Source organism: Polypterus senegalus, chromosome 2 (assembly GCF_016835505.1).
Source record: "Polypterus senegalus isolate Bchr_013 chromosome 2, ASM1683550v1, whole genome shotgun sequence".
In the NCBI taxonomy this organism is placed as follows: domain Eukaryota; kingdom Metazoa; phylum Chordata; class Cladistia; order Polypteriformes; family Polypteridae; genus Polypterus; species Polypterus senegalus.
The window spans coordinates 72,513,158-72,536,253 of NC_053155.1; the positions used below are offsets into that span (position 1 = coordinate 72,513,158).

General features: G+C 37.2%; 1 protein-coding gene across 2 annotated transcripts in view; it reads right to left on the bottom strand.

Moving 5' to 3' along the window:
- Positions 1-21,448, bottom strand: part of LOC120523027 (probable ribonuclease ZC3H12C) — a 98,235-nt gene extending 76,787 nt beyond the window's left edge. The window contains exon 1 of one of the 2 annotated variants that reach the window (XM_039743951.1): positions 21,338-21,448. Coding sequence is in view for 1 of the 2 variants with exons in the window: in XM_039743950.1 (XP_039599884.1) it covers positions 21,142-21,144 (3 nt within the window). In the remaining variant the exon portion in view is untranslated. Of the gene's footprint in view, positions 1-21,141 lie in introns of both variants that reach the window. The other variant, XM_039743950.1, reaches the window with a different exon arrangement.
- Positions 21,449-23,096: the final 1,648 nt, after the last annotated feature.

The window sequence follows — 23,096 nt, forward strand, 5'->3', positions numbered from 1 at the left end:
GGTCTTATTGATCTACCTTGGTTTTGATAATAGGAGATTACTGTAATTGTAACTTACTAATGAGATTAGTGGAAATAACAGTTAAGGAAAATCAGTTTTAAATAAATAAAACCTAAGTAAAATAACACAAAAACATTAAAATCACCAGTCAAAGTATTACGGAGATCAAACTGTGCAAGTATGAGTAAAACATTTCAAAGTAGCCTACAGGATTTACACCAAAACTTGTGCTAAGACCAACAAAACTACTATAATTAGAGTATTTTAAACAGACACCTTTAATGAATGGAAAAAAAAAGGATATGAATCCAAAGGGAATAAATACTAGTCATAATTGCAATACAAGGCATGAGCATTACAGTGTGGATAAACAAACTGCTCTGCTGTAAGGTTAATTGTGCAGCACACAAGCAAGAACAAAAATCTAGCATACTGTACTATTGTGAAAAAAATCCAAACTTCTGTCAAAACACTGGACAATAATAAAACTATAGCATTTATAAACAAGTTCTGTCATATACTGCACAAAAATACAAATCAACCCAACCTATAACATTTTTGAACAAATTACTAATTTCAAGTTCTGTCCAATAATGCACTAAGGTATCAGAAAAAATAAGAATTGTAAACTTTTACTGAGGAAACTTCAAGTTGTGTGTCAGAAGCACTGGTCTGTCCACAGCATCTGGCTGCAGGGCAGCAGAGTTACATGTTACAATATTTCCTCTGGTGTTGAAAGCTCTTTCAGAAGGATGCTTGAGGCAGGGATACACAGCTACTTTTTTTGCAAGACTCCCCAATTTAGGGAAAATGTACTTCTTGTGTTTCCCACCACTCAAGAGGATTTGCATCACTGTCCACCACAGGTAACTTCAAATAGCTCTTGACCTCTTTTTTAATGACTGTACACAGAGACTCACCTTCACTGAATTCGATTCCTCTGTGTGTGTGTGTTTTTTTTAAAATGCTGCTAAGACATTTTTTCTGTTTTGCTCCCTCTCGTGTCATCATAGTGGGATGAGGAGGAAGGCATTTTAAATATTGAAAGAAATGTGCTTTGGAATCAAGGACAACCCATCCCCTCAAACCCCCACAAAAACAACCAAGGTGGCTTGCGAATTAAAAATACACCTGATGGGCATATGCTTCTTACAGAAATAAAATAATCTGTTTGAATGAATTATAATTTGTTTGAACTGATTTTTGGCCCAACACCATGGGGCTGCACACTGGATCATCTTTTAAGAAACATTTTTTAAGCAACATCAGTCTTTCCAAAACCAGACTACATCCACACAAGTGAGGATGATCCACATCTTGCAATTAAATCTTAACAATGTAACCTGCAATGCTGTTTACCCCAGCACAGTTTGCTCTCACTCAGTTTTATGTAGTTACACTTAGTCACGCATACACAGTAGTCTGCAGTAGTCTATCCTGTTAGGTTACGTGAGACAATGAATGTGTGGACTCTCAAGACGTGTTTTTGATCGTTTTCCTCAAAGTGAGTGACATAGTCAATTTCAGCTCGGACTGTGTTAAAACAGCAATTAAGATATTATTGTAGACAATACATATTGCACATTGCTAATGCCTACTGCAAGCTCATTGCCAATGTGCTTCAGGAATATGTGAAGCATTGCTAAACTGCATGCTAGTTGGCCATGTACCCAGCTATAATAACCCTCAAAGAAGTCTTGCCCTTCATCATATCAGAATAAAATTCTGTTAATAATTATATATATATATATATATATTTTTTAATATTGACAAGGCATTATTGACAAGGCATGAGTTTAATCTTGATGGAGGAAGAAAGGGTGAAGCATCTGCACAGATACATGGGAAACAAAAAAAAGACATTCCAGCTGAACCTGGAACTATGTCTTCAGTCCCATACTGCCACTTTAGGGCACAGTCAATGTTTGCCCCAGGATAGAATCTCTTAGGACTCCAATGCATTTTGGTGAGAGTGGCGAAGATCCTAAACATTTCTGTGATTTTACAGGAGTCATGGTGTAGGAAACTGCACAATTCGCTCATCACTACTCATTACTTATTTTGCAAACAGCAACACCTTGTGAGCATCTGGTTGGACCATCCTTAATACAAGAATGCCGCTCAGATTTTGTGGTAGGGCTTAGAACAAGACGTTCTTAGACACCTACCAGAGTTTGAGTTAGCGCAGTTCAGCAAGGAAGAGTGAGAAAGACTGATACTGAATTATAGGGTTTGGCTGCAATCATTACAGCCAAAAGTTTAACTGTCGGTAAGATAGGGGGTATTTTTTTTTCCCCACACATTGCCAGTGTTAGATGAATTTGTTCATTCACTAACAAAGTATAATTTGTTCACTCAGATGCCCTTTATTTACTATTAGATCTTGACTGAATATGTGAAACATGAAGTGTCAAAATTTCCACTAACAAAGAAAATCAAAAAAGTTTTTTTTCTGGAAAATAAGGGAGTTTGGTTTGGGTACAGAACAATTAATTTGCCAATTTTAAAGCAGACTTTAAAGTAGACTAATAGAACACTGTTCCGCCAGTAGGTTGACCCCTTCCAAAAAGAAGGCTGTTGTCAACACACATGAATCTTTGCGATTGTGATTACAGCAAAAGATATGGTTAATTTTTACTTCTATGATATACTTACTAAGCAGTCAGCCCAGCTACTGTAGAAGGAAAATTTTTATATTAACATAGATAATAACAAATTAACATATAGAGCCACAAAAAGTAATTAAAAGCTTCTAAAATATTAAGATTAAGCATAAATTAGAATGTTAAGCAAATAAGATAGGTCTAGCAAATAGTTAACTAAAAAAACAGTTAAATTGCATTATTTTTTAGGCTTACAGTAAAATTTCCAGAGTAAGAAAAGAACAGCAAATTGATACACCGAGGCCAGTTTTGGACAGGATAAGAGTTTGAGAATACCTGTGATTCAAGGCTAGGAAGCGATAACACAGAGAAGATGCCTCTGAAAGGCTGGTATCAAAAAGCAGCTGGGCCGATGAATCAGCAGAAAGGCAACAAAAGACTTTTGCTGTAAGCAGGGTCACGCTGACATAATGCATGAAGAGAAAATCAGTAAATTCAGGCATTAGCAAAAATACTAGAAGAATATGTTAGCAATTAACTTTAGTGTAGAAATTAAGACAAATCAAGCATGCCAAGCAATGATTAAATGAAAGCACATACTATACTTCTTTTTTTATTAAAAGCTTAAGCTTCAGGTCACTATTATAAAAAGTTTGAAAGGCTTAAGAGAGTAAATGATGAGAGGAAACCTATATATGGAATTGAGGCTTTGACCAGTTAGAGAAGATGGGAACAGCATAGAAAAAACAAATTCCACGATGGGGCCAGTGATAGGAAAAGTAAGGAGATAATAAGGGTTCCCATGGAAACTCAAGGTTCGGCCAGAAAGGAGTAGAAGGGAGTCAGAGAAGATGGGCAAGAGAGCTCATTCGAGAGAGGTCAGAAAAGATCGGAAATTACATAAGCACAGCCCAAAGATGGTAAGAGGAAGCCATCCACCCAGTCTTAGACCAATCAAAATAAGCCGAACAGACACCAAGAGGAATAATGGACAGTAAAACTAGGTGCAGAATGAGTTAATTGAAGGAGGTAAAAATGATAAGAAATTGTTATAAAAACTTCAATTGCTGTAATGTTCAACGCTCAGCTCAATTTGGCCATATTGGGTTGAGTCCTTGTTATTTTTGTGTTGATTTATTGCAATAAAGCCTTGATGATGAATTATTCGCCACAACACTACGTGTAGGGGGGTCCTAACGGTCAAAATAAGCCCGGGACCGCGTCAATCAGTTGTGAAATGTCATCACAGCAAGCGAGTTCGTCAACCTCTGCTGAGGCCGTTTGCTCCACCTACCGCCGATGCGAGATTCGTTCGGTCATCAAGTTCCTTACTTTGCGTTGCAAATCCGCGGCCGAGATCCATCGTCAGCTTGTGGAAACTTATGGACCTGAGGTGATGTCACGTCAGCATGTTTACAAGTGGGTTAGGTCGTTTAAAGAAGGTCATAATGACACTCATGACGAAGAAAGGAGTGGGAGGCAGTCTCTCGTTTCAGAAGAGCTTCGGCAGCAAGTTTATGAAAAAATTCACAGTGATCGTTGTGTGACGATTGACACCCTTCATGAAATGTTCCCACACATCTCACGAAGTCTCATGGGTGAAACTGTCTCAGAAAAACTTGATTACAGGAAGCCGAGTGCAAGACGGGTGCCAAAAAGGTTGACTCCAGAACATCGCCAAAATCGCGTTTTGGCTGCATGTGAATTTCGTCAGCGTTATGAAATCGAGGGTGAGGCGTTCCTTGACTCTATTGTGACTGGAGATGAAACTTGGGTATGTCACTATACTCCGGAGTCCAAAAGGCAGTCCCAACAATGGCGCCATACCCATTCCCCATCAGCCAAAAAATTCAAAGTTCAGTTTTCAGAGCGGAAGATTATGGCATCTGTCTTTTGGGACAGAAAAGGGGTTTTGTTGGTGGATTTCATGGCCAAAGGGACCACCATCAATGCTGAAACATATTGTGAGACCCTAAAAAAATTGAAAAAAAAGATTAAAGACAAAAGGAGGGAATGCTGACTGTGGTGTGTCCCTCCTTCACGACAACGCCAGACCCCATACCGCTTCGTGTGACTCAGGACCTGCTTGTGTCCTTTGGATGGGATATTGTTACCCACCCACCCTATTCCCCGGACCTTTTTTCACCAAACTGAAAGAATTCTTGGGTGGGAAACGTTTTTTCAACGATGAGGAGGTGAAGGAGACAGTGGAGAAATGGCTTTCGGAGGTGGAGCGGAGTGTATTCGACGAGGGTATAAAAAAGCTGGTGCCCAGGCTGAAGAAGTGCATGAAGTTGGCGATTATGTTGAGAAATAAACACATATTTTGGAACATACCCTGTAAATTTGGTTGAAATATATTCATTTTTCGATTTTTAACAGCTGTTGTAACCTTTTTTTCTGGATATCCCTTGTATAAGCACACACATATATATAATTCTACTGCTCAAAAAATTTAAAGGAACACTTTTTTAATCAGACTCTAGCATTAAGCCAATAAAACTTCTGGGATATAAACTTCAGGCAGGGACGACCAGGGACACGATTTATCTGGAAAATTTAATATACAGTACATACTTTATTTCACTTTCATGATGAAATGCATTGAAGTATAAATCTATGAATTCTAAATGTACAGAGAGCCAGAATATTGTAAATTTAATGTGTTCTGTGTGGCAACTGCTGCTTGCCGCTGCTGTCAGAAGGAAACCCCAGAAGCACATAGCGATTAACAACTGGGTCGGTTTTAAGATGACATTTAAAAATGGTCTACTTTAATGTTAAAATTATACATATACATACATACTGTATATAGCAAAATCCCCACACTTCGCAGCGACGAAGTACTGCTTTTAAATTTTTATTAAGAATTTATTAAGAAATGTAAAGATGTTAGTTTTGCTAAATTTAAGTCCTTTGAGTATCTCGCCGTTGTTATTCATGGAGATTCTCACGTTCTAGTATTATCCGTGTATAGACCTCCTAAATATAACGCGTCTTTCTTTGAGGAATTCTCTGACTTAATGTCAATTTTAATTACAAACTATGACACACTCTTAATAGTCGGTGACTTTAACTTTCATATCGACAATCAGTGTGACCAAAAAGTAAAAGAATTCATGAACCTCCTGGACTCTTTTGATTTGAGACAGCTCGTTAATCAGCCTACACATAAAGCAAATCATACGTTAGACGTAGTGATTACTAAAGGACTAAAAGTTGATATAAAGCAGGTCATTGATATCGGTCTATCAGACCATTTCCTTCTACTATTTAATATAGAAATAATGATAGAAAACATTCATGAGAAGCATATTGTTAAAAAACGCTTCTTTGACTCATCAGCAGCTTTAAAACTTACAAACATTCTAAGCAATCAGTCCGTTTATAGTGCCAACTATAATAGCAAGGATAATGTAAATAGTAAAGTGGAAAACTTTAATTCTAAAGTAAGAGCTGCTGTTGACATAGTTGCACCTGAAAAGACAGTTAAAAAATCTTCTAGTATTGTTATTCCATGGAAGACCCAAAGAGTGTCTGATTTAAAAAGAACATGTCGTAGAGCTGAGCGTAAATGGAGGAAAACTAAACTAACTATCCATTATGAGATATTGAAGGTTAAAATAACAGAATACAATAACACAGTCCGTCTTGAGAGGTGCTGCTATTTCTCTAAGATTATAAATAACAATGCTAGTAATCCCAGAGTCTTATTTTCTACAATTGATCGTCTGTTAAACCCAGGTAACACAAAGGAATGCCCCAGAATACTTCCAGTGAAACCTGTGAGAACATTGCTGTATTTTTCAATCAAAAAATTAATGATATTAGAGATAACATAGTATATCTCCCCAACACTGCAGAACCTCCAAAGCCCGGTACTCCATTATAAACAAATGAAACTCTTTCACCAGGATAGATTTACGTGAATTACATAGTATAATCTGTCAACTGAAACCCTCCACCTCGTCCTTGACCCAATACCAACAAGGTTTTTCAAAGAAGTATCAGGGTGCTAATTGACAATATTCTTGACATAGTAAATTCGTCATTAGATACGGGGTCTTCCCAAACTGTCTTAAGACTGCTGTAGTTAAAACCCTACTCAAGAAAAATAATCTTGACCCCTCTGCTTTGAAAATTTTAGACCCATCTCTAACCTGCCCTTCTTAAGTAAAATTCTAGAGAAGGCAGTCATTATGCAGTTAAATGACCACCTCAATAAACATGCTATTCTTGATAAATTTCAGTCAGGTTTCAGAACAAATCACAGCACAGAAACTGCACTCGTTAAAGTAGTAAATGCAGACAGAGGCCATTTATCTGTTCTCATCCTCTTAGATCTGAGTGCTGCATTTGACACCATTGATCACAATATTCTTAGAAATCGCCTTAGTCAATGGGTGGGCCTCTCTGGCAGTGTCTTAAATTGGTTTGAATCCTACCTGGCAGGGAGAAAATTCTTTGTGAGTTGTGGTAATCACATCTCAAAGACACATGATATTCTATATGGTGTTCCACAAGGCTCTATCCTGGGTCGCTGCTCTTCTCAATCTATATGCTTCCGTTAGGTCAGATTATCTCAGGTTACAACGTGAGCTACCACAGCTATGCTGATGACACACAGCTGTACTTATCAATAGCACCTGATGACACCGACTCTCTCGATTCACTAACACAATGTCTTACTGGTATTTCTGAATGGATGAATAGTAATTTTCTCAAACTAAATAAAACTGAAATTTTAGTAATTGGCAAAAATGGATTCAATGAGGTTATCAGAAATAACCTTGATGCATTAGGATTAAAAGTTAAGACGGAAGTAAAAAACTTAGGGGTAACTGTTGACTGTAATCTGAATTTTAAATCGCATATTCATCAGACCACTAGGACAGCATTTTTCACTTAAGAAACATAGCAAAAGTTAGACCTCTTATATCATTGAAAGATGCTGAGAAATTAATTCACACTTTTGTTTTCAGTAGACTAGATTACTGTAACGCACTCCTCTCAGGACTACCCAAAAAAGACATAAATCATTTGCAACGAGTGCAGAATGCAGCTGCTAGAATCCTAACTAGGAAAAGAAAATCCGAACACATTTCTCCAGTTTTGATGTCACTACACTGGTTACCTGTGTCATTCAGGATTGACTTTAAAATTTTGCTTATGGTTTATAAAGCCTTAAATAATCGCTCCATCTTATATATCGGAATGTCTGACACCCTATATTCCAAATCGTAACCTTAGATCCTCAAATGAGTGTCTCCTTAGAATTCCAAAAGCTAAACTTAAAAGAAGTGGTGAGGCGGCCTTCTGCTGTTATGCACCTAAAATCTGGAATAGCCTGCCAATAGGAATTTGCCAGGCTAATACAGTGGAGCACTTTAAAAAACTGCTGAAAACACATTACTTTAACATGGCCTTTCTCCTAACTTCACTTTAACTTAATCCTGATACTCTGTATGTTCAATTCATCATAATAACTATTCATAGTGGCTCTAAAATCCGTACTGACCCCTACTCTCTCTTCTGTTTCTTTTTCCGGTTTCTTTGTGGTGGCGGCCTGCGCCACCACCACCTACTCAAAGCATCATGATGCTCCAACATTAATGGACTGAAAGCCAGAAGTCTACGTGACCATCATCATCATCAAGTCCTTCCATGAGAACCCTAAATACAAAGGGGACTGTTTCATTTATGTTAGGTAGATTGCCTAGAGGGGACTGGGCGGTCTCTTGGTCTGGAATCCCTGCAGATTTTATTTTTTTTCTCCAGCCGTCTGGAGTTTTTTTTTTTTTTGTCCACCCTGGCCATCGGACCTTACTTATTCTATGTTAATTAATGTTGACTTATTTTTATTTTTTATTGTGTCTTCCATTTTTCTATTATTCATTTTGTAAAGCACTTTTGAGCTACATTTTTTTCTTGTATGAAAATGTGCTATATAAATAAATGTTGTTGTTGTTGTTGTTGTTGTAAGAAGAAAAGAAAACCTTTTTAAACTGAGGGAAAATATACCAATAACTATCTGTTAAGGATCTCTTTGTATACCACGTTGTCAGTTCAGCACTCCAGTTGTAATATGACCAAGCTGTGCACTGAGCTTACTCTTGGAGAATGCAACGTATAGTTGTCCAGGAGAAAAGCAATGTTGCCTCAAATCAATGGCAACCTTTTGTAGGGTCTGTCCCCGAGACTTAATTGTCATTGCGAAGCAGAGCCTTACTGGAAATTGGAGGGATTTGAATTGAAATGGGAGATCAGAGGGTATAACGGTGATGCGAGGAATACATTCAGAGTGTGGCGCTCTGCTGTTTTTGTGTAGCTGCCTTCACACAGCTTCTCCGCTGCTTTATAAACGAACGCCATATAAGGCCGTCGTTTCTCCTTGCTTCGCGGTTCTGTACTGTTTTATTGTTCGTTAATTACGATTGCTATAGTTATTGTGTAGCTATTTGAGACTTACTTCACTGTTCAGGTACCCATTTCCTTTATTTAATCCGCGGCTTGTACGCTATTTTTTTGTTTATTACGATTATAGATATTTATTGATTCCCTTCTTTAGCCGACTGCCTGCTCAATAAGGCGCTCCGCTGGTTTTTTGTGAAGCAGCCTTTACACAGCTTCTCCGCTGGTTTATAAACGAACGACATATAAGGCCATCCTTTTTCCTTGCTTCGCCAAGGAAGCTGCCTTTTTATTTAATCCACGGGTTCTCCATTGTTTTATTGTTCGTTTATTACGATTGTTATAGTTCTCTTTATATAGCACGTTGTCAGTTCAGCACTCCGGTTGTAATATGACGAAGCTGCACGAGCTCACTCTTGAGAATGCAACGTATAGTTGTCCAGGAGAAAAGCAATCTTGCCTGAAATCAATGGCAACCTTTTGCAGGGTCTGTCCCTGAGACTTATTACTTGTCATCGTGAAGCAGAGCCTTACTGGAAATTGGAGGCATTTGAATTGAAATGGGAGATCAGAGGGTATAACGGGGATGCGAGGAATTCATTGAGTGTGGAGAAACTCTAGAGACAGCGTGTGTATTAACTTGTGGATTTTTCTGTGAGTATTTGGTTGCAGCGTGACGAAGTTGCTTCCGCAAGACCGCGTTAGCTGTGGAGCTCAGCTCGGAGCATATTCTTTTCCCACCTTGTCAATTGTGTAATGCTTTTTTTGAACAGGTTTGATGCATGGAAGTGATCACTCGTACTACGTTCAGTCAGTTCATGTGAGCTGCTCTCATGTGATGTTGCGGTGTCCACGGTTTTATTTAATGTTAGCTAAGACCCGGCACTTAAAAGTTTCTCACTACAGCAATTTTAACTCCGTTACAAAGTGATCCAAAGTCTCGTTTATACCTCGTGCCTTGTATCTCGCGAATAAAATATTCGACGAAGGCATGACAAACGGCAGCGGGAGCGTGTCCATAAACGTAATTTAAACTTACGGTTTACACCTTGCTTTGTTTCCGCAGTAGCTGCGCTTATGAATAAGCTTGTATGCGTTTTTCATCAGCTCTTTGGAGCTCTTCCTTGTTTTCTACGTACTGCGTTCACAGTCAGTTCACATGATTACATGGGAGGCGTGATGATGTGACACGCAACTCCGCCCCCCCACGGCCATCGAGCTGAAGTCCATTATAGTATATGGAGAAAAATAGGTTCCAGTTATGACCATTACGCGTAGAATTTCGAAATGAAACATGCCCAACTTTTGTAAGTAAGCTGTAAGGAATGAGCCTGCCAGATTTCAGCCTTCCACCTACACGGGAAGTTGGAGAATTAGTGATGAGTGAGTCAGTCAGTGAGGGCTTTGCCTTTTATTAGTATACACACATACACACAGTAGAGCCTCGCTTATCTGACATACAGTAAACGGGCCGGCAGAACTTCAGATAAGCGAAAATGTTGGATAATGGCAGGTGTTAAGAAAAATCCTATTAAACGTCAAACTGTTATAATTTTACACAGTACGAACCAAATAATCATGTTTTACAACAAAACAGAATAAATTAACTGAAAAAATGAACTTACTTACAGAATTGTCTGAAGTTAAATACAGTATGTACTGTACTTAAAAAGTTCAGTCCTGTGATGATTTAAAGACATTTTTGATCGTAGTCTGCTTTCCAGACGAGTGTCGTTTCTTCACTGTCAAGTCTCGCCATCTTTGCAGCATCATTATGTCGATTCCTGTAGCTTCTTCTTGTTGCTCAATGTAATTAATTAATTGCAGTTTCTAGAGCCTTAACACTAGAATTATCAGAGCCTAAGAAAAAAAAAAAGCCTAAAGCCACAAGTAGTGTGCAGAGGGCATGCTCAAAACTGTGTGTAATGCCACGAAAAGTGCTTGCTGACACTTCAGTATGCAAGCAATGGTATGTGCATTCTTGCTCCGATGTAGAAGGGAGCCGAGTTTACCTCTGTTACAGCGTGTCTATGTGAAAACAGCAGTATCAGATGCGGGGGTGGGGTGTATTTGGGCTCGTGAAGCGGCGAGATAATAAAACTGACTTAAAAAAAACAAAGCTAACCTTTACAAGTATCATAAATTACACTGGCTGTTACAGACTGAAATCAAATGTATGTTTTTATTCTAAAATAGTAAGACTAAGAGCAGTTTACTTCTCAAAACGGAGAGGTGCAGGATCAAACTCGCGACCTTTTGATTCCCAGTCGGCAGCTGAGTTAATTGCGCCACGGAGGAAGTCATAATAAGCAATTGTCACAGTCGCATGTTAAGGCGGCTATTTGTTTCTGCAGTTATATTTTTGAATAAAAGTGCAATTGTTGTGTTAGATTTGTACCTTCTATGAAAATATTTCTTTTGATATTTGGACTTCAGGCTTCATACATTATATAGTTTATGCCTACATTTTGTCATCTACTACTAGAATATAAAAAAAGTTTGTTTTAACAATGTGTTTACACAGATTACTGTAGAAACGGAACAGACATGAAATGCGTGTGTTCCAAACAACCATCTATTATTTCCACTCAAACTCCACTTCACTCCCAGAAAATCAATCAAGGCATGATCTGGGAGAAGTTTGTGCACGTTCTGAGTCGGTGGGGGGATGGAATAGCCGGCTACTTGCAGCTTTTCTTTTATCAGCACATTTAAATTAACAAAAGACGCTGGTGGAGAGCTGTGAACGATTTTAAGAAGCGATTTAAGGTGGGATGGATTTACGAGTTTTTTCGCAGGCTCTGGTAATTCTAGTGTTAACTCCATCACTCATATAGTCAACATCCGTACGAGTGTATATTGTTTACTACAGCATTGTGACTGCGTGTGTGTTTGTGCTGTGACGTGCGAATCCCTGTCTTGCACCAAAAACTTGGAGCGGAGTCTCAGTACTGTTAGCAACACCAGCTTTATTAAGCTTGAAACAACAACAGCGCGGTTGTAGTGGGATCTGCCATTCTCCTATATACAGACACAGCAGTCAGGCAGGGTCTGGGGGAAAGTAATACTGTGTCCTGCACATTTATAATGTTCCTTGTATCACCCATCGACAGCAGGCGCTTATAGCATGTCCGTGATCTTTTAGGATAAGTTTTTATGGCGAACTGCTTCCGTGTGTTGTCCCATTGGGTGGAATCTCACAAGAGTTTAGAAACTCACTCACATCAGCCATGATTCTTTTCAAAGGTAAAGTGCAGGTTAATTTGCTTTATGTATTTTTACTTTATATTTTGTATTAATCATTTTTATATGAATAGTTTTGGGTTGTGGAACGAATCATCTGAGTTTCCATTATTTCTTATGGGGAAATTCGCAGTGATATACTGTACGAGTGCTTTAGACTGCGAGCACATTTCCAGAACAAATGACACTTGCAAACCGAGGTTCCACTGTAATTAGTTGCGGTAGAGTCGGGAGCAACAAAAAATAGACTACACTCATGCTCGCAACATGCAGTTCTTGTTGCCGATTGATGCATTTTTTTTCTTCTCCGGTGGGACGTCAGATAATACCGAATGTTGGATAAGTGAGACTCTACTGTATATTTTTTATATATATATATATATATATATATATATATATATATATATATATATATATTTTGCATAGTTTTACTGTCAAATAATGCAAAGCGTTTTGCCCTTTATGTTACACGTTGTACAGCATGTGGTTCGTTTATTTGACAGCATGCAGATCGGGGTAATTACATTCACGGCATTCGTAGTCTGAATCACAATCTGATTGTATGGGTGGTTACTTACCAGGTAACGCTTGTGTTGGCAAACATCCGCCACGGTGCCCTCTTCAGTTGCGAGAAGCAGATCATAGAATGTTGCAAAGTTTTACTGTCAAATAATGCAAAGAGTACGCGACATATGTTTCGCCCTAATTCTGGGCTCATCAGGCATACACACTCACTGCACGTCAGCATCAGAGGCGAAGCCACGGCATGTAGTTCGTTTATTTGACAGCATGTAGATTGGTGTAATTACATTCATGGCATTTGTGGTCTGAATCACAATCTGATTGTATGGGTGCATGTGGGATGACCAGTGTGTTAGAAGGAAAGAGATCTCAGACTGGCCGGCCTGTATGTCAATCAAGTGGCAAATGCCATTGGGAGGATATATGATAGACTAATGTTTAAAAAAAAATCTTTTTTGACTGCAACGCGATCTACTTGATCAGATACTGATACACTGATTCTAAACAATGCCTGCGCTTGCCGTTGCTCTGAAACACCGCCATTTCAGTGTTTACTGATGCATCCAGTTTCTTGTCATCATTCTGTGATGGCAAGTTTCTTGGCACAGATAATGTTGATGCAACAGACTGACGCATTGCAATTTCAAGTTGCTGTTCAAAGCTGTTGTCTGACAGACGTCAATGAAGTCTGTCCAGTCCCGGCATTCGTGAGCTGCCGAGTGCAGACTCCTCCCAGACCACTATACTCAGTCTTAGTCGGAGCCGGGAGACTGAAGACTGCTGCTGGTTGACTGAATGAATCTGCAAAACACTACACCGTGGGCCAAAAAACTGTGGCACTTAATTATTTTCAACTATAACGCTGTTATTTCTTGATCGATTTTTACACTTTTACACATTATATATGAGAGCTTGGCTGTTCACGGGAATGCAGGAATGAAAAATGTCCAGGATTCCCTATTGGAGTTGACAAGATTCTATATTTGTAAGATGTTTGAATTGGGTGGTGTCAAGAGCACAATAACCTATTTCTTGGTGAGGAGGGGTGACTGGGGCAAGATGAAAAATATGAAGGTAATTCCTGGTAGAGGTGGTTTATCAAACTTGCTTGGTTGTGTAGGGGATCTTTCAAACTGACACATGATAAAAAAACAAAGTACTAAAGTGTGTTTATTGGGTAATATTGTTTATAATAAAGTAATATCAATTCAGAAATATATTGCAATGTATAGATCCCTTTTACTGTTTCACGATACAAAATTACCTTCCTTCTGAACAATGCCTAAATCTCTACCAATCAAATTAAAGTGGTCAAAGCACTTAAATACGGACAGAGTTAGTATTGAAACATTTCAAATGGTACAAATGGCTTTGTCAGAAGAAATGGTTTTGTCATGCAGTTGGTTCCAAATCTTTGCATAGATTGTGATCTCTTTTTTAAAAAAAATAAATAAATAAAATAAAACCTTGCTTATATACCTTAATAGCTGCTCCATCACCAATGTTTCTATTTCTTTTAGAATTATTGCTGTTGTAAATATAAAAAGGTACTGCCTTACTTTTTAATTTTTACCAGATGCAAGCCTGAGAACCCAGAATACCATGATTCAACAAATGGAGTTGGTGATCTAATTAGCATAATACCTTAAATTCATAAACCCTACTATAATCTACATGGAATGGAGATATCTTAACATGCGGAGCAACTGGGCAAAAATATGCTAGGCTTATAATTCTAATGTATGATGTCTATTTCCATCTATTTACATCTTCTCTCTTAATTTTTTTCCCCTATAAAGGCATACATATGTAACAACAATGCACAATAAAGTAACAGTTCAGTAGAGTTTAACTCGTAGTTATTAAAAAGCAAAATGGAGGTTTTTTTTCAGTTCACAATGATCAGAGCCTAAAAATTAAAATAAAAAAAAAAAAGTGAAGAAGAATCTTGAAAATGTCCTAAAAAGCATGTTTGCAAAACATTCGGCAATAGTTAATATATGTACTTTTATACTCCACAGTGAAAAAGATAATAAAAAGCAAAATTAAAAAGTTGCTTTTTTTAATGGGACTGTAGCAGCTGTTAAACCAAAAGCTGACATGGCCCCTATTGTAAAACTAGATCTATGCACATACTATTGAGCAGGTCATGGTCACATTTGGATCACAAATGAGTAAGCAAGCTGTGAGCAGGTCTGGCACCCGCGAAGTGCTATTGTGTGCGTGAAAGGCTATGCAATTCTAGTACAGACTACTGAATTGGTATCTTCATAAGGTAACTACAGTCCAATGTATTAGCAGAAATATGTAAAATATAAAATGCAAAAATTAACCTTTAGAATACATTTTACTTTTGTTAAAAGTAAACAGAACTCTATATTCCAATTTAATTTTCCTAACATCAGCAAATTCAATGTCACCAAAAATCATTTATGTGAAGAAAAAAACAATACGACAATTTAACTTCCATAGAAACAGACAGTGCATTACACTACACAATGCAGATTTACACTTCATGGTTTGATAACTTTGAAGGCAGAATATATTTAAATTGTTTCATTAAGAATTACTACATAACAAAATACTGAAATAACTTTAGAAAGGGATATCCAGCACCAGAAAGTGAACTCTCATTTAGAAATGTCATTGAAATGTATTGCCTGGCTCCTGTAGTTAAGAAAAATAAAAAGTAAATCTTATTAAACAAAAAGTATATTAATGATGTACCAGAAATAAAGATAAAAAGTCTGGAACACAGACTATGATTCCAACAACATCTACACAAAAAATGAGAGTGTTGACAAAGGAAAATTAAAACACACTTCAATCAGTACCTTATGTAATAAAAATGGTAATTAAACAATGCACATCCCTGTCTAGTAAAAAGTGGTTACTCATGTTTTTTGGCACTGCAACATAGTTTTGTATAAACCCAGTCATGTAAAAGCTGATAATGAAGCCAGTGCCTATACTATATTCAGGTTGCATGATGCAAACATTTCCAAAATCTGCAGCCAAAGGTGTAACTGAAGTAATTAATACTGTTGCTCTTTTTCTGTTCCCAATTTTCTCATGTCACAGAGAAATGGAAATCAAAACACATAGTACTAACGCAAGATCAGCGACACCTCAATGAAAAAAACACAGTGTCAATAACGAATAGTATATGTGGTTTAATATACATTTATCAAGATGGAATAAGCAAATTACAGTGAAATCAAGAAAAAAAAACTCCTTTTGGAAAAAATTTAACTCATGTAGCAAAAAAGTACCTTTAGTATCGGGTACAGCAACAAGAAAGAACAGATTATCAGATTATTTTAAAAAACTGTTTTAAACCCATCTGAAGCTTACATATATGAGAGGTTTGAACTAAAACCAAGCGCACTGCCTCACTTAAGAGAACTTAAGTTCATCTCTACAGTAACCTTGTGCCAAAATCATGCTTAGCAATGTTTGCAAGGACTAAGCAACTAACAGGGTAGTTGAGGAACTGAAACAAGAACCACCCTGCAGAATAAAACTGCAACTCCATGGACAAATAAACATAACATTGCCAAACTCCATTAATTCACTTTAAGGTCACAGGTATTCAGAGCCAACCCACTAACAGGACTCATGTTAAATGCCATAATTGAAACAAATATTGTTACTGTATTTTGCTGTGACAAGAGCCCATAATGTTGATGTTAAAGACAAACGAATACTTAATTCATTTTTTACCTAAGAAACATAAAAAGCTACATTTGACAAGCATATAATTATTTAAAGTGACTGAAAATACACAAATAACTATGGCAGGGAAATTGCTATCTTCTGATGGAAGGCTCATTATTACAGGCTTTTCAAGCATAGGCATTATACAATGTTAATTTGCTGCACTAAATTTGGATTAATGGGTAGGGAACATTAACTTCCATCCATATATCCATCCATTTAATGAATGTACTTAATCCAAAATAGGGGTGCAGAGGGTTTGAATCTATTATGCCAGCACTGAGTGTAAGGCAGAACTAACCCCAGATGAGACACCAGCTTATCACTTCACCTGCTTTCATACACAAGCAGTCTTTTATACAATATCTATACAATAGTAGTGGTCACCAACTCATTTACCAAGTGAAGCTCCTTCCTTTTTTTTTTTTGATTTTATTGATGTTATTAAAATCAAACAGCATTCCATACAAATAACTCAAGTTTTACAAAAAAATAAAAAAGAAGATTTGAAACAAATCAACCCCCACCCCTGAGAAAGAGTTTGGCAGAGTAAAACGTAACGCTATTCAAAATAAGAAAACAGATAAATTAATAAAGGAATAAAGACAAATGGAGTAAAAGAGGGGAGAGAACCTGCTTCCTCAATTTAAATGCTTATTCTAAAAGTGTATTGATTAGATCCTGTCAGGTTTTGAAAAAGTTTTGTACATATCTTTTAAGTGTGAATTTGATTTCCAAGTGAAGCTGGTTTAATTCAGTTGGTGGAAGAATACAGAATAACTATGAAATGTAACAAAATTACCATCTGTGTAAAAAAAGCGTATTCTGACAAGTTCAACAACAGCAAACCTCACCTTCATTGAAACACTGCCTTAAATGGCATTTGCTTTTCTAAATGCTGCAACCATTTCTAACTGAGATTTATTAAAATAATAGTACGTTAATGTGTCATTAAAAAACTGATTTTCAAAGAAAATTGTATCATGAACACTGAGCAACACAAATGCTTTATTATATATGGTACCTTTCAAACGGGACCACCTCCCCAAGGTATTTGACAGGTACACAATTATAATAAAAATATTTGAAAATATATATTCAACAATAAACAAAGGCAAAGCCACACATCAAGATTTGTGGTTAGAACTGAAATAGTAGCAATAACCTTTACAGTCAAGTGCCCCAATCATTTGGTCACACTGTCTGTTGAATACAATAACACATTTTGTACCTTAGAATTAAATTGGGACCAAAAAAAAAAAACAATTGCATATCAAGAAAACTTAAAATGCTAAGTGAAGATAGCACTACAAAGGCCCATTGTTACAGACAGTTTTTTGAATCTGCCTACTAAAATTAAAAGTGAAAACAAATATCATCACATTAGAAAAACTAAATCTACTAAAAAAGCATTTTGTCAGATTCAATAAAAATAAACTAAAAGCAGTGATAAAACTCTCAGAAATCTGAAGAAATAAAATTAAAATGCATAGAAACAAGAATTCAATTTTTTTAAATAAATCAGTTGCCAATAGGCTACTGTTGATGAATGTGTGGGCACCACAACTTTAGCATGCAAAATCTTCCAGCAACCCAAAGAAGCATATCACAAAAACCCTCCCACCAAGTTTAAAAAAGAACAGCACAACTGCTCTCCTCCCAGTAATCAATTAATAAGACTATGCATAGACATTGTATAGGTGAATCCTTTGAAAACTGAAGACCAAATGGTTTGAATTACAACCACTCATTGTGAATGTTATTCATGGGCAGGTTGCCGGTTACTGGATTTGAAGTAACTGGTTTGAGCAAAGCAGGAATTATGTTCACCGTCAAGTTTATAAAATATGTTAAAAAATAGAATATTCTGAAAAAATTCACACTGGTTTTATTCACAGTGATATGTGATGAGTTTAAAGGCAGCATAGCAGGAAAAACCACTTCATGTAAAATGTGCAAAAGTGAATACTTAGGATATGTAGGCGAATTTGGCCCAGACCATTCCTATAGAAGATTCCATTTATGATAAGCCCGGACATTTTCTTATCTTTGCTGTCTGCACTAGGCTGTTTTTGAAAATGGTTAAATGCTTTTTACCGGTGGTATAGCAGAAGTAGTATTTTCATTTTCTTTCAAAACTTCTTGTATTAATTGTGCGTTTGGTTTCATTTCTGCCTTGTACCTGGTACAGTACACTGTAGCTCCAGATGGAACAGATACATTTGATCATTAATGGATTACTGGATGTTTAATTTTGTATAAACTTATATGCACACATGGTGAAAACAAAGAATTGTGATTCATAGCAATTTTAAATGAGCTTTGAAAATATTTTTAATAATCTAATTTTATTTAATACACTATTAGTAAGGTTTACATTTGTTTATTTGGCTGATGCCTTTACACTACACCACACTAACTCCCATACTGCCAAATGCAGTAAAGGTGCCTATGCAGTATTTTTAAAAATTCCTGGACATGACCAACATTCAGTATATCTGTTTAGCTTTATTAATGGATAAAAAAAAACTGTGTGCATCTGAAATGTTGAATTAAAGATGCCACTTTAATAAATACATTTTTTAGTGTGTTTTATAATTAAACTTGCACATTATTACATATAGAAATATTCTATATAATGATATGGCATAACAGAAAGTAGCGTCTGCGGGGTAACAAACTTTTTTTTTTATCTCATTAATACCCAGTTCCATGAGGGAACAGCACTTTTGACTGTCCCTAGTTTTTCACTTAATGGATTTGCACTTTATGGTTATCTATATTTATATTTCCCCTTGGGATTAATAAAGTATCTATCTATCTATCTATCTATCTCTAGACAGCATGTTACTGAACACAGACCCACTACAAAGAATCATTTGTAAATAGGAAGGTCCTGTCTTGGAGTACCTTGAGCACGTCATTGACAGTAAGAGGAGCTACCTTGCAGTCAAGGACACTGCTGTCTGGTTTGTGGAATACTACAAATGTTAACCTATATCTCTGCAGAAAGCTTCTGTCTGGTTACCTCAGTCAGTCAGAGGCATACAATGTGAAGGTGCACTTGCACAGCTATTCTATTGAACATTTAAGGATGTTGTGTGAATTACTTGCCTTCATTAGCTACTATGAGGTAATTAATGTAGATGCCAAGTGTGAAAGTCTGCTCCTTAAACAGACCAACATGAATACATTATAAGCAGATGTGCAATTTAAAACTTTCAGAATATAACTGTGTATAAAGTAGATGGCTGGAGCAAAAAGCATCACCAAGTCTTTTATGGCCATATCCTTTTGCTATGTAGGGACAGTGTACACTTCTTAATCTTCATCTAACACTTTTTTTTTATTTAAAACAAAAGCTAAACTGAAGTGATTCTCTCAAAATTAAAACTAATTCAGGGAAATCATGAAAAAAAAAAAAACCATTTACAAAGGTAACCTAAAATTAAATCACAGGTGAAATTAGAAAAAAAAAATATAAAAAGCAAGATAAATAACTCGGGGTGATGTATTAAAATCAAATGTATAATTATTTTCGTTAGGAGAAAACAAACTCAGAGTATAACAAATACTAGAAAACAGTTATGAAGTAAATAAATAAGTGCTGCTGTAGTTTTAAATAAACTCGCCAAGATAGTATGACTTCAAAACAAAAGGTGGCCCAAATGAAATTCACAAAGTGACACTGCGACTAATAAAATGGACGCTGTTAATCTTTATCTTTCTTGGTTGGAATGAAACTTTAGGTGTTGTACTATTGTTATCGCTGACTAGACCCTTGAAATAGGTCAATAAGTCTTTTTGTTTTATTATTTTATGGGTATTGCTTGAATTATGAAATTTTTAGGAGGGATTATAATATTAATGCTGCAATGTCCATTAACCGTTTTTACATCTGTTACGATTTTTATTTAAAAAATAGAGAATAGTTATTTACAAAGTCAATGTCAGAAAAAGGTCTGGAGATCTACGTGGCTTTAACACACTGGAGTGCAATGTACTTACCAAAGTTTTAAGTGTGAAAAGACGGGCTATCTTGCCCCTTTCTTGCGTTTCCGATCTTAGAAATGATCTCAATGACTTGAATCATTTCAGATAAACGCTACTTTCTATCGCTAGGTTTTTGTTACGGGGATTTAAGCAGTCTAACAAGTCCGCATACGTTGTTTTTATGAGGGCGCGACTTGACTCCGCCGCCTTGCTTCTTTTTCCATGGCCCCATTTGACCGTCAATCCACGCTGTCATCTGGCAACTTGAGCCCCCGGTCGCGCACTTTAAGCCGCGGCCTGCTTTCAGAAAGAGGGCACGGTGCTTCGCACTTCCATGGACCGGACGGAGGTTATAAAATACCTAGGTCAGCCAAGCGGCTCCTGGAGAATACAGACTGGTAAAACCGACCTATAGTCACTGCTATTTTCATTTCCTAAGTACTGCTAACACATTCAAGATACCCAAAAGATGTTCATTAGGTGAAAACCAAACAGATTTAGTTGAACGTAATAAAGTGCACGACACCAACAAAAGGAAAGGGAAAAGAAAAACCGTGGCCGCGCATAGTAAAACTGAATAAATAAAGAACTGAGTAACAAGGCAAAAGGGCAAAGTGCCAAATCCCTCAATCCAATGAAGAACGCTATTTACCATGCATCAATGCGCAGTACTACAGGCTCCATAAACCAGCAGACTGTTGCGACACATGATCCTTGGGAATCCGGGCGAGTGATGATCAAGAAATCTAAAACCCTTCATTTCTCTCCGTTGTCCGCCGCTTCTTGACGCTGTTCTCAAGAAACTAACAGGACCGCATTGGTCTCGCGCATCCGGCACTATCACTTACCTAACTGCATACTCTTCTTTAACAGCTAACATGCCACTTTTCCCAGCGTGTTCACGTCGTCTCAATTTTACGGGATATCAGTTTCTTTCCTTCAGGGCGCTTCCGGTGACCAACTACCTTGTATCACTGGTCTTGATTAAGTCGCTTGAACATTGAAAGTAATAATACGTTGATCTACCGCCATCTATCGGCCAAACACTGTTAAAGAAAGAAACGGAGCCTTGAAAAGAACATCGTAGAGTTGGGCGCTACATGAAAATGTAACCCGTGGCTTCCTATTGAAATTTAGAGGTCGTTGTTCAGGCATTAATTTTTTCACGTCTTGACTTTTGCAGTTCTTTCTGTTTGGTCGTTAATCAGTTTCTCCAATCCTGTTTGCAGCTGTTCGTGACTGTTACAAAGAAGGCAGAACATACAGTAGGCTATGTCTCGAATGCTGCTACATTGCCTCACTTAACTTACCAAATTTAGTCAAATGTTTTATTATCATGTCTATAATTACTCATGAACGCCTTGAAATCACTTTTTTTGTCCGACGCTTCCAAGCCTTTAATGACCTCTTAGGCACAGCCATCAACAGTGTGTCTGTCTGCGGAGAGAGTGTCGATCTTGTCAAGAGGTTTATTTACCTCGGCAGTGATATTCATGTCTCAGGTGACTCATCCTATGAAGTCAGTAGACCGATTGGGAGAACATGGGGGGTTATGAGGTTGCTGGAAAAAAGTGTGTGGCACTCCCAATATCTATGGAAAAGGACGAAGTCCAAGTCCTGGTACTTCCTGTTTTGCTATATGGCTGTGAGACTTAGATGCTATCCAGTGACCCGAGACGAAGAGTGGACTCCTTTGGTACTGTGTCTCCTCAGAGTACAGTATCTTTGGGTACCGCTGGTTTGACTTTGTGTCGAATGAGAGGTTGCTGAGGCACATTACTCGCCAGGCTAATACAGTGGAGCACTTCAAAAAACTGCTGAAAACACATTATTTTAACATGGCCTTCTCATAACTTCACTGTAATTTAATCCTGACACTCTGTATATTCAATTCATTATAATAACTATTCATGGTGGCTCTAAAATCTGTACTAACTCCTACTCTCTCTTCTGTTTCTTTTTCCGGTGTCCTGCCACCACCATCTACTCAAAGCACCGTGTGGATTAAAAGCCAGAAGTCTGCATCATCATCATCATCATCAAGTCCTTCCGTGAGAACCCTAAATACAAAGAGGACTGTTTTATTTATGTTAGGTAGAATGCCCAGAGGGGACTGGGCGGTCTCATGGCCTGGAACCCCTGCAGATTTTATTTTTTTCTCTCTTTTTTTTTTTTTTGCTTTTTCTGTCCTCCCTGGCCATCGGGCCTTACTCTTTTTCTATGTTAACTAATGTTGTCTTATTTCAATTTCTTATTTTGTCTTTTATTTTTCTTCATTATGTAAAGCACTTTTAGCTACTTTTTTGTATGAAAATGTGCTATATAAATAAATGTTGTTGTTGTTATTGTGAGGTAGCAGAGGCATAGCTAGGGTTTTCAGCGCCCGGGGACAATTGAAGATTTCGCGCCCCCTCCTGTTTGCCAAAATGCAATGGGGAAGGGAAAGAACATTTTAAAAAATGTATTTAAAATAATAGTATTTTAAGAAAAAAATTTCATACAAGTCTCTGAAAATGATAACGCCACCTTGTGTTCTTTAAAATCTAAATCCATCATTAGTTTTTGTAAGAAAAAAATAGTTTTCCGTATTTAAAAATGATTTTAAAG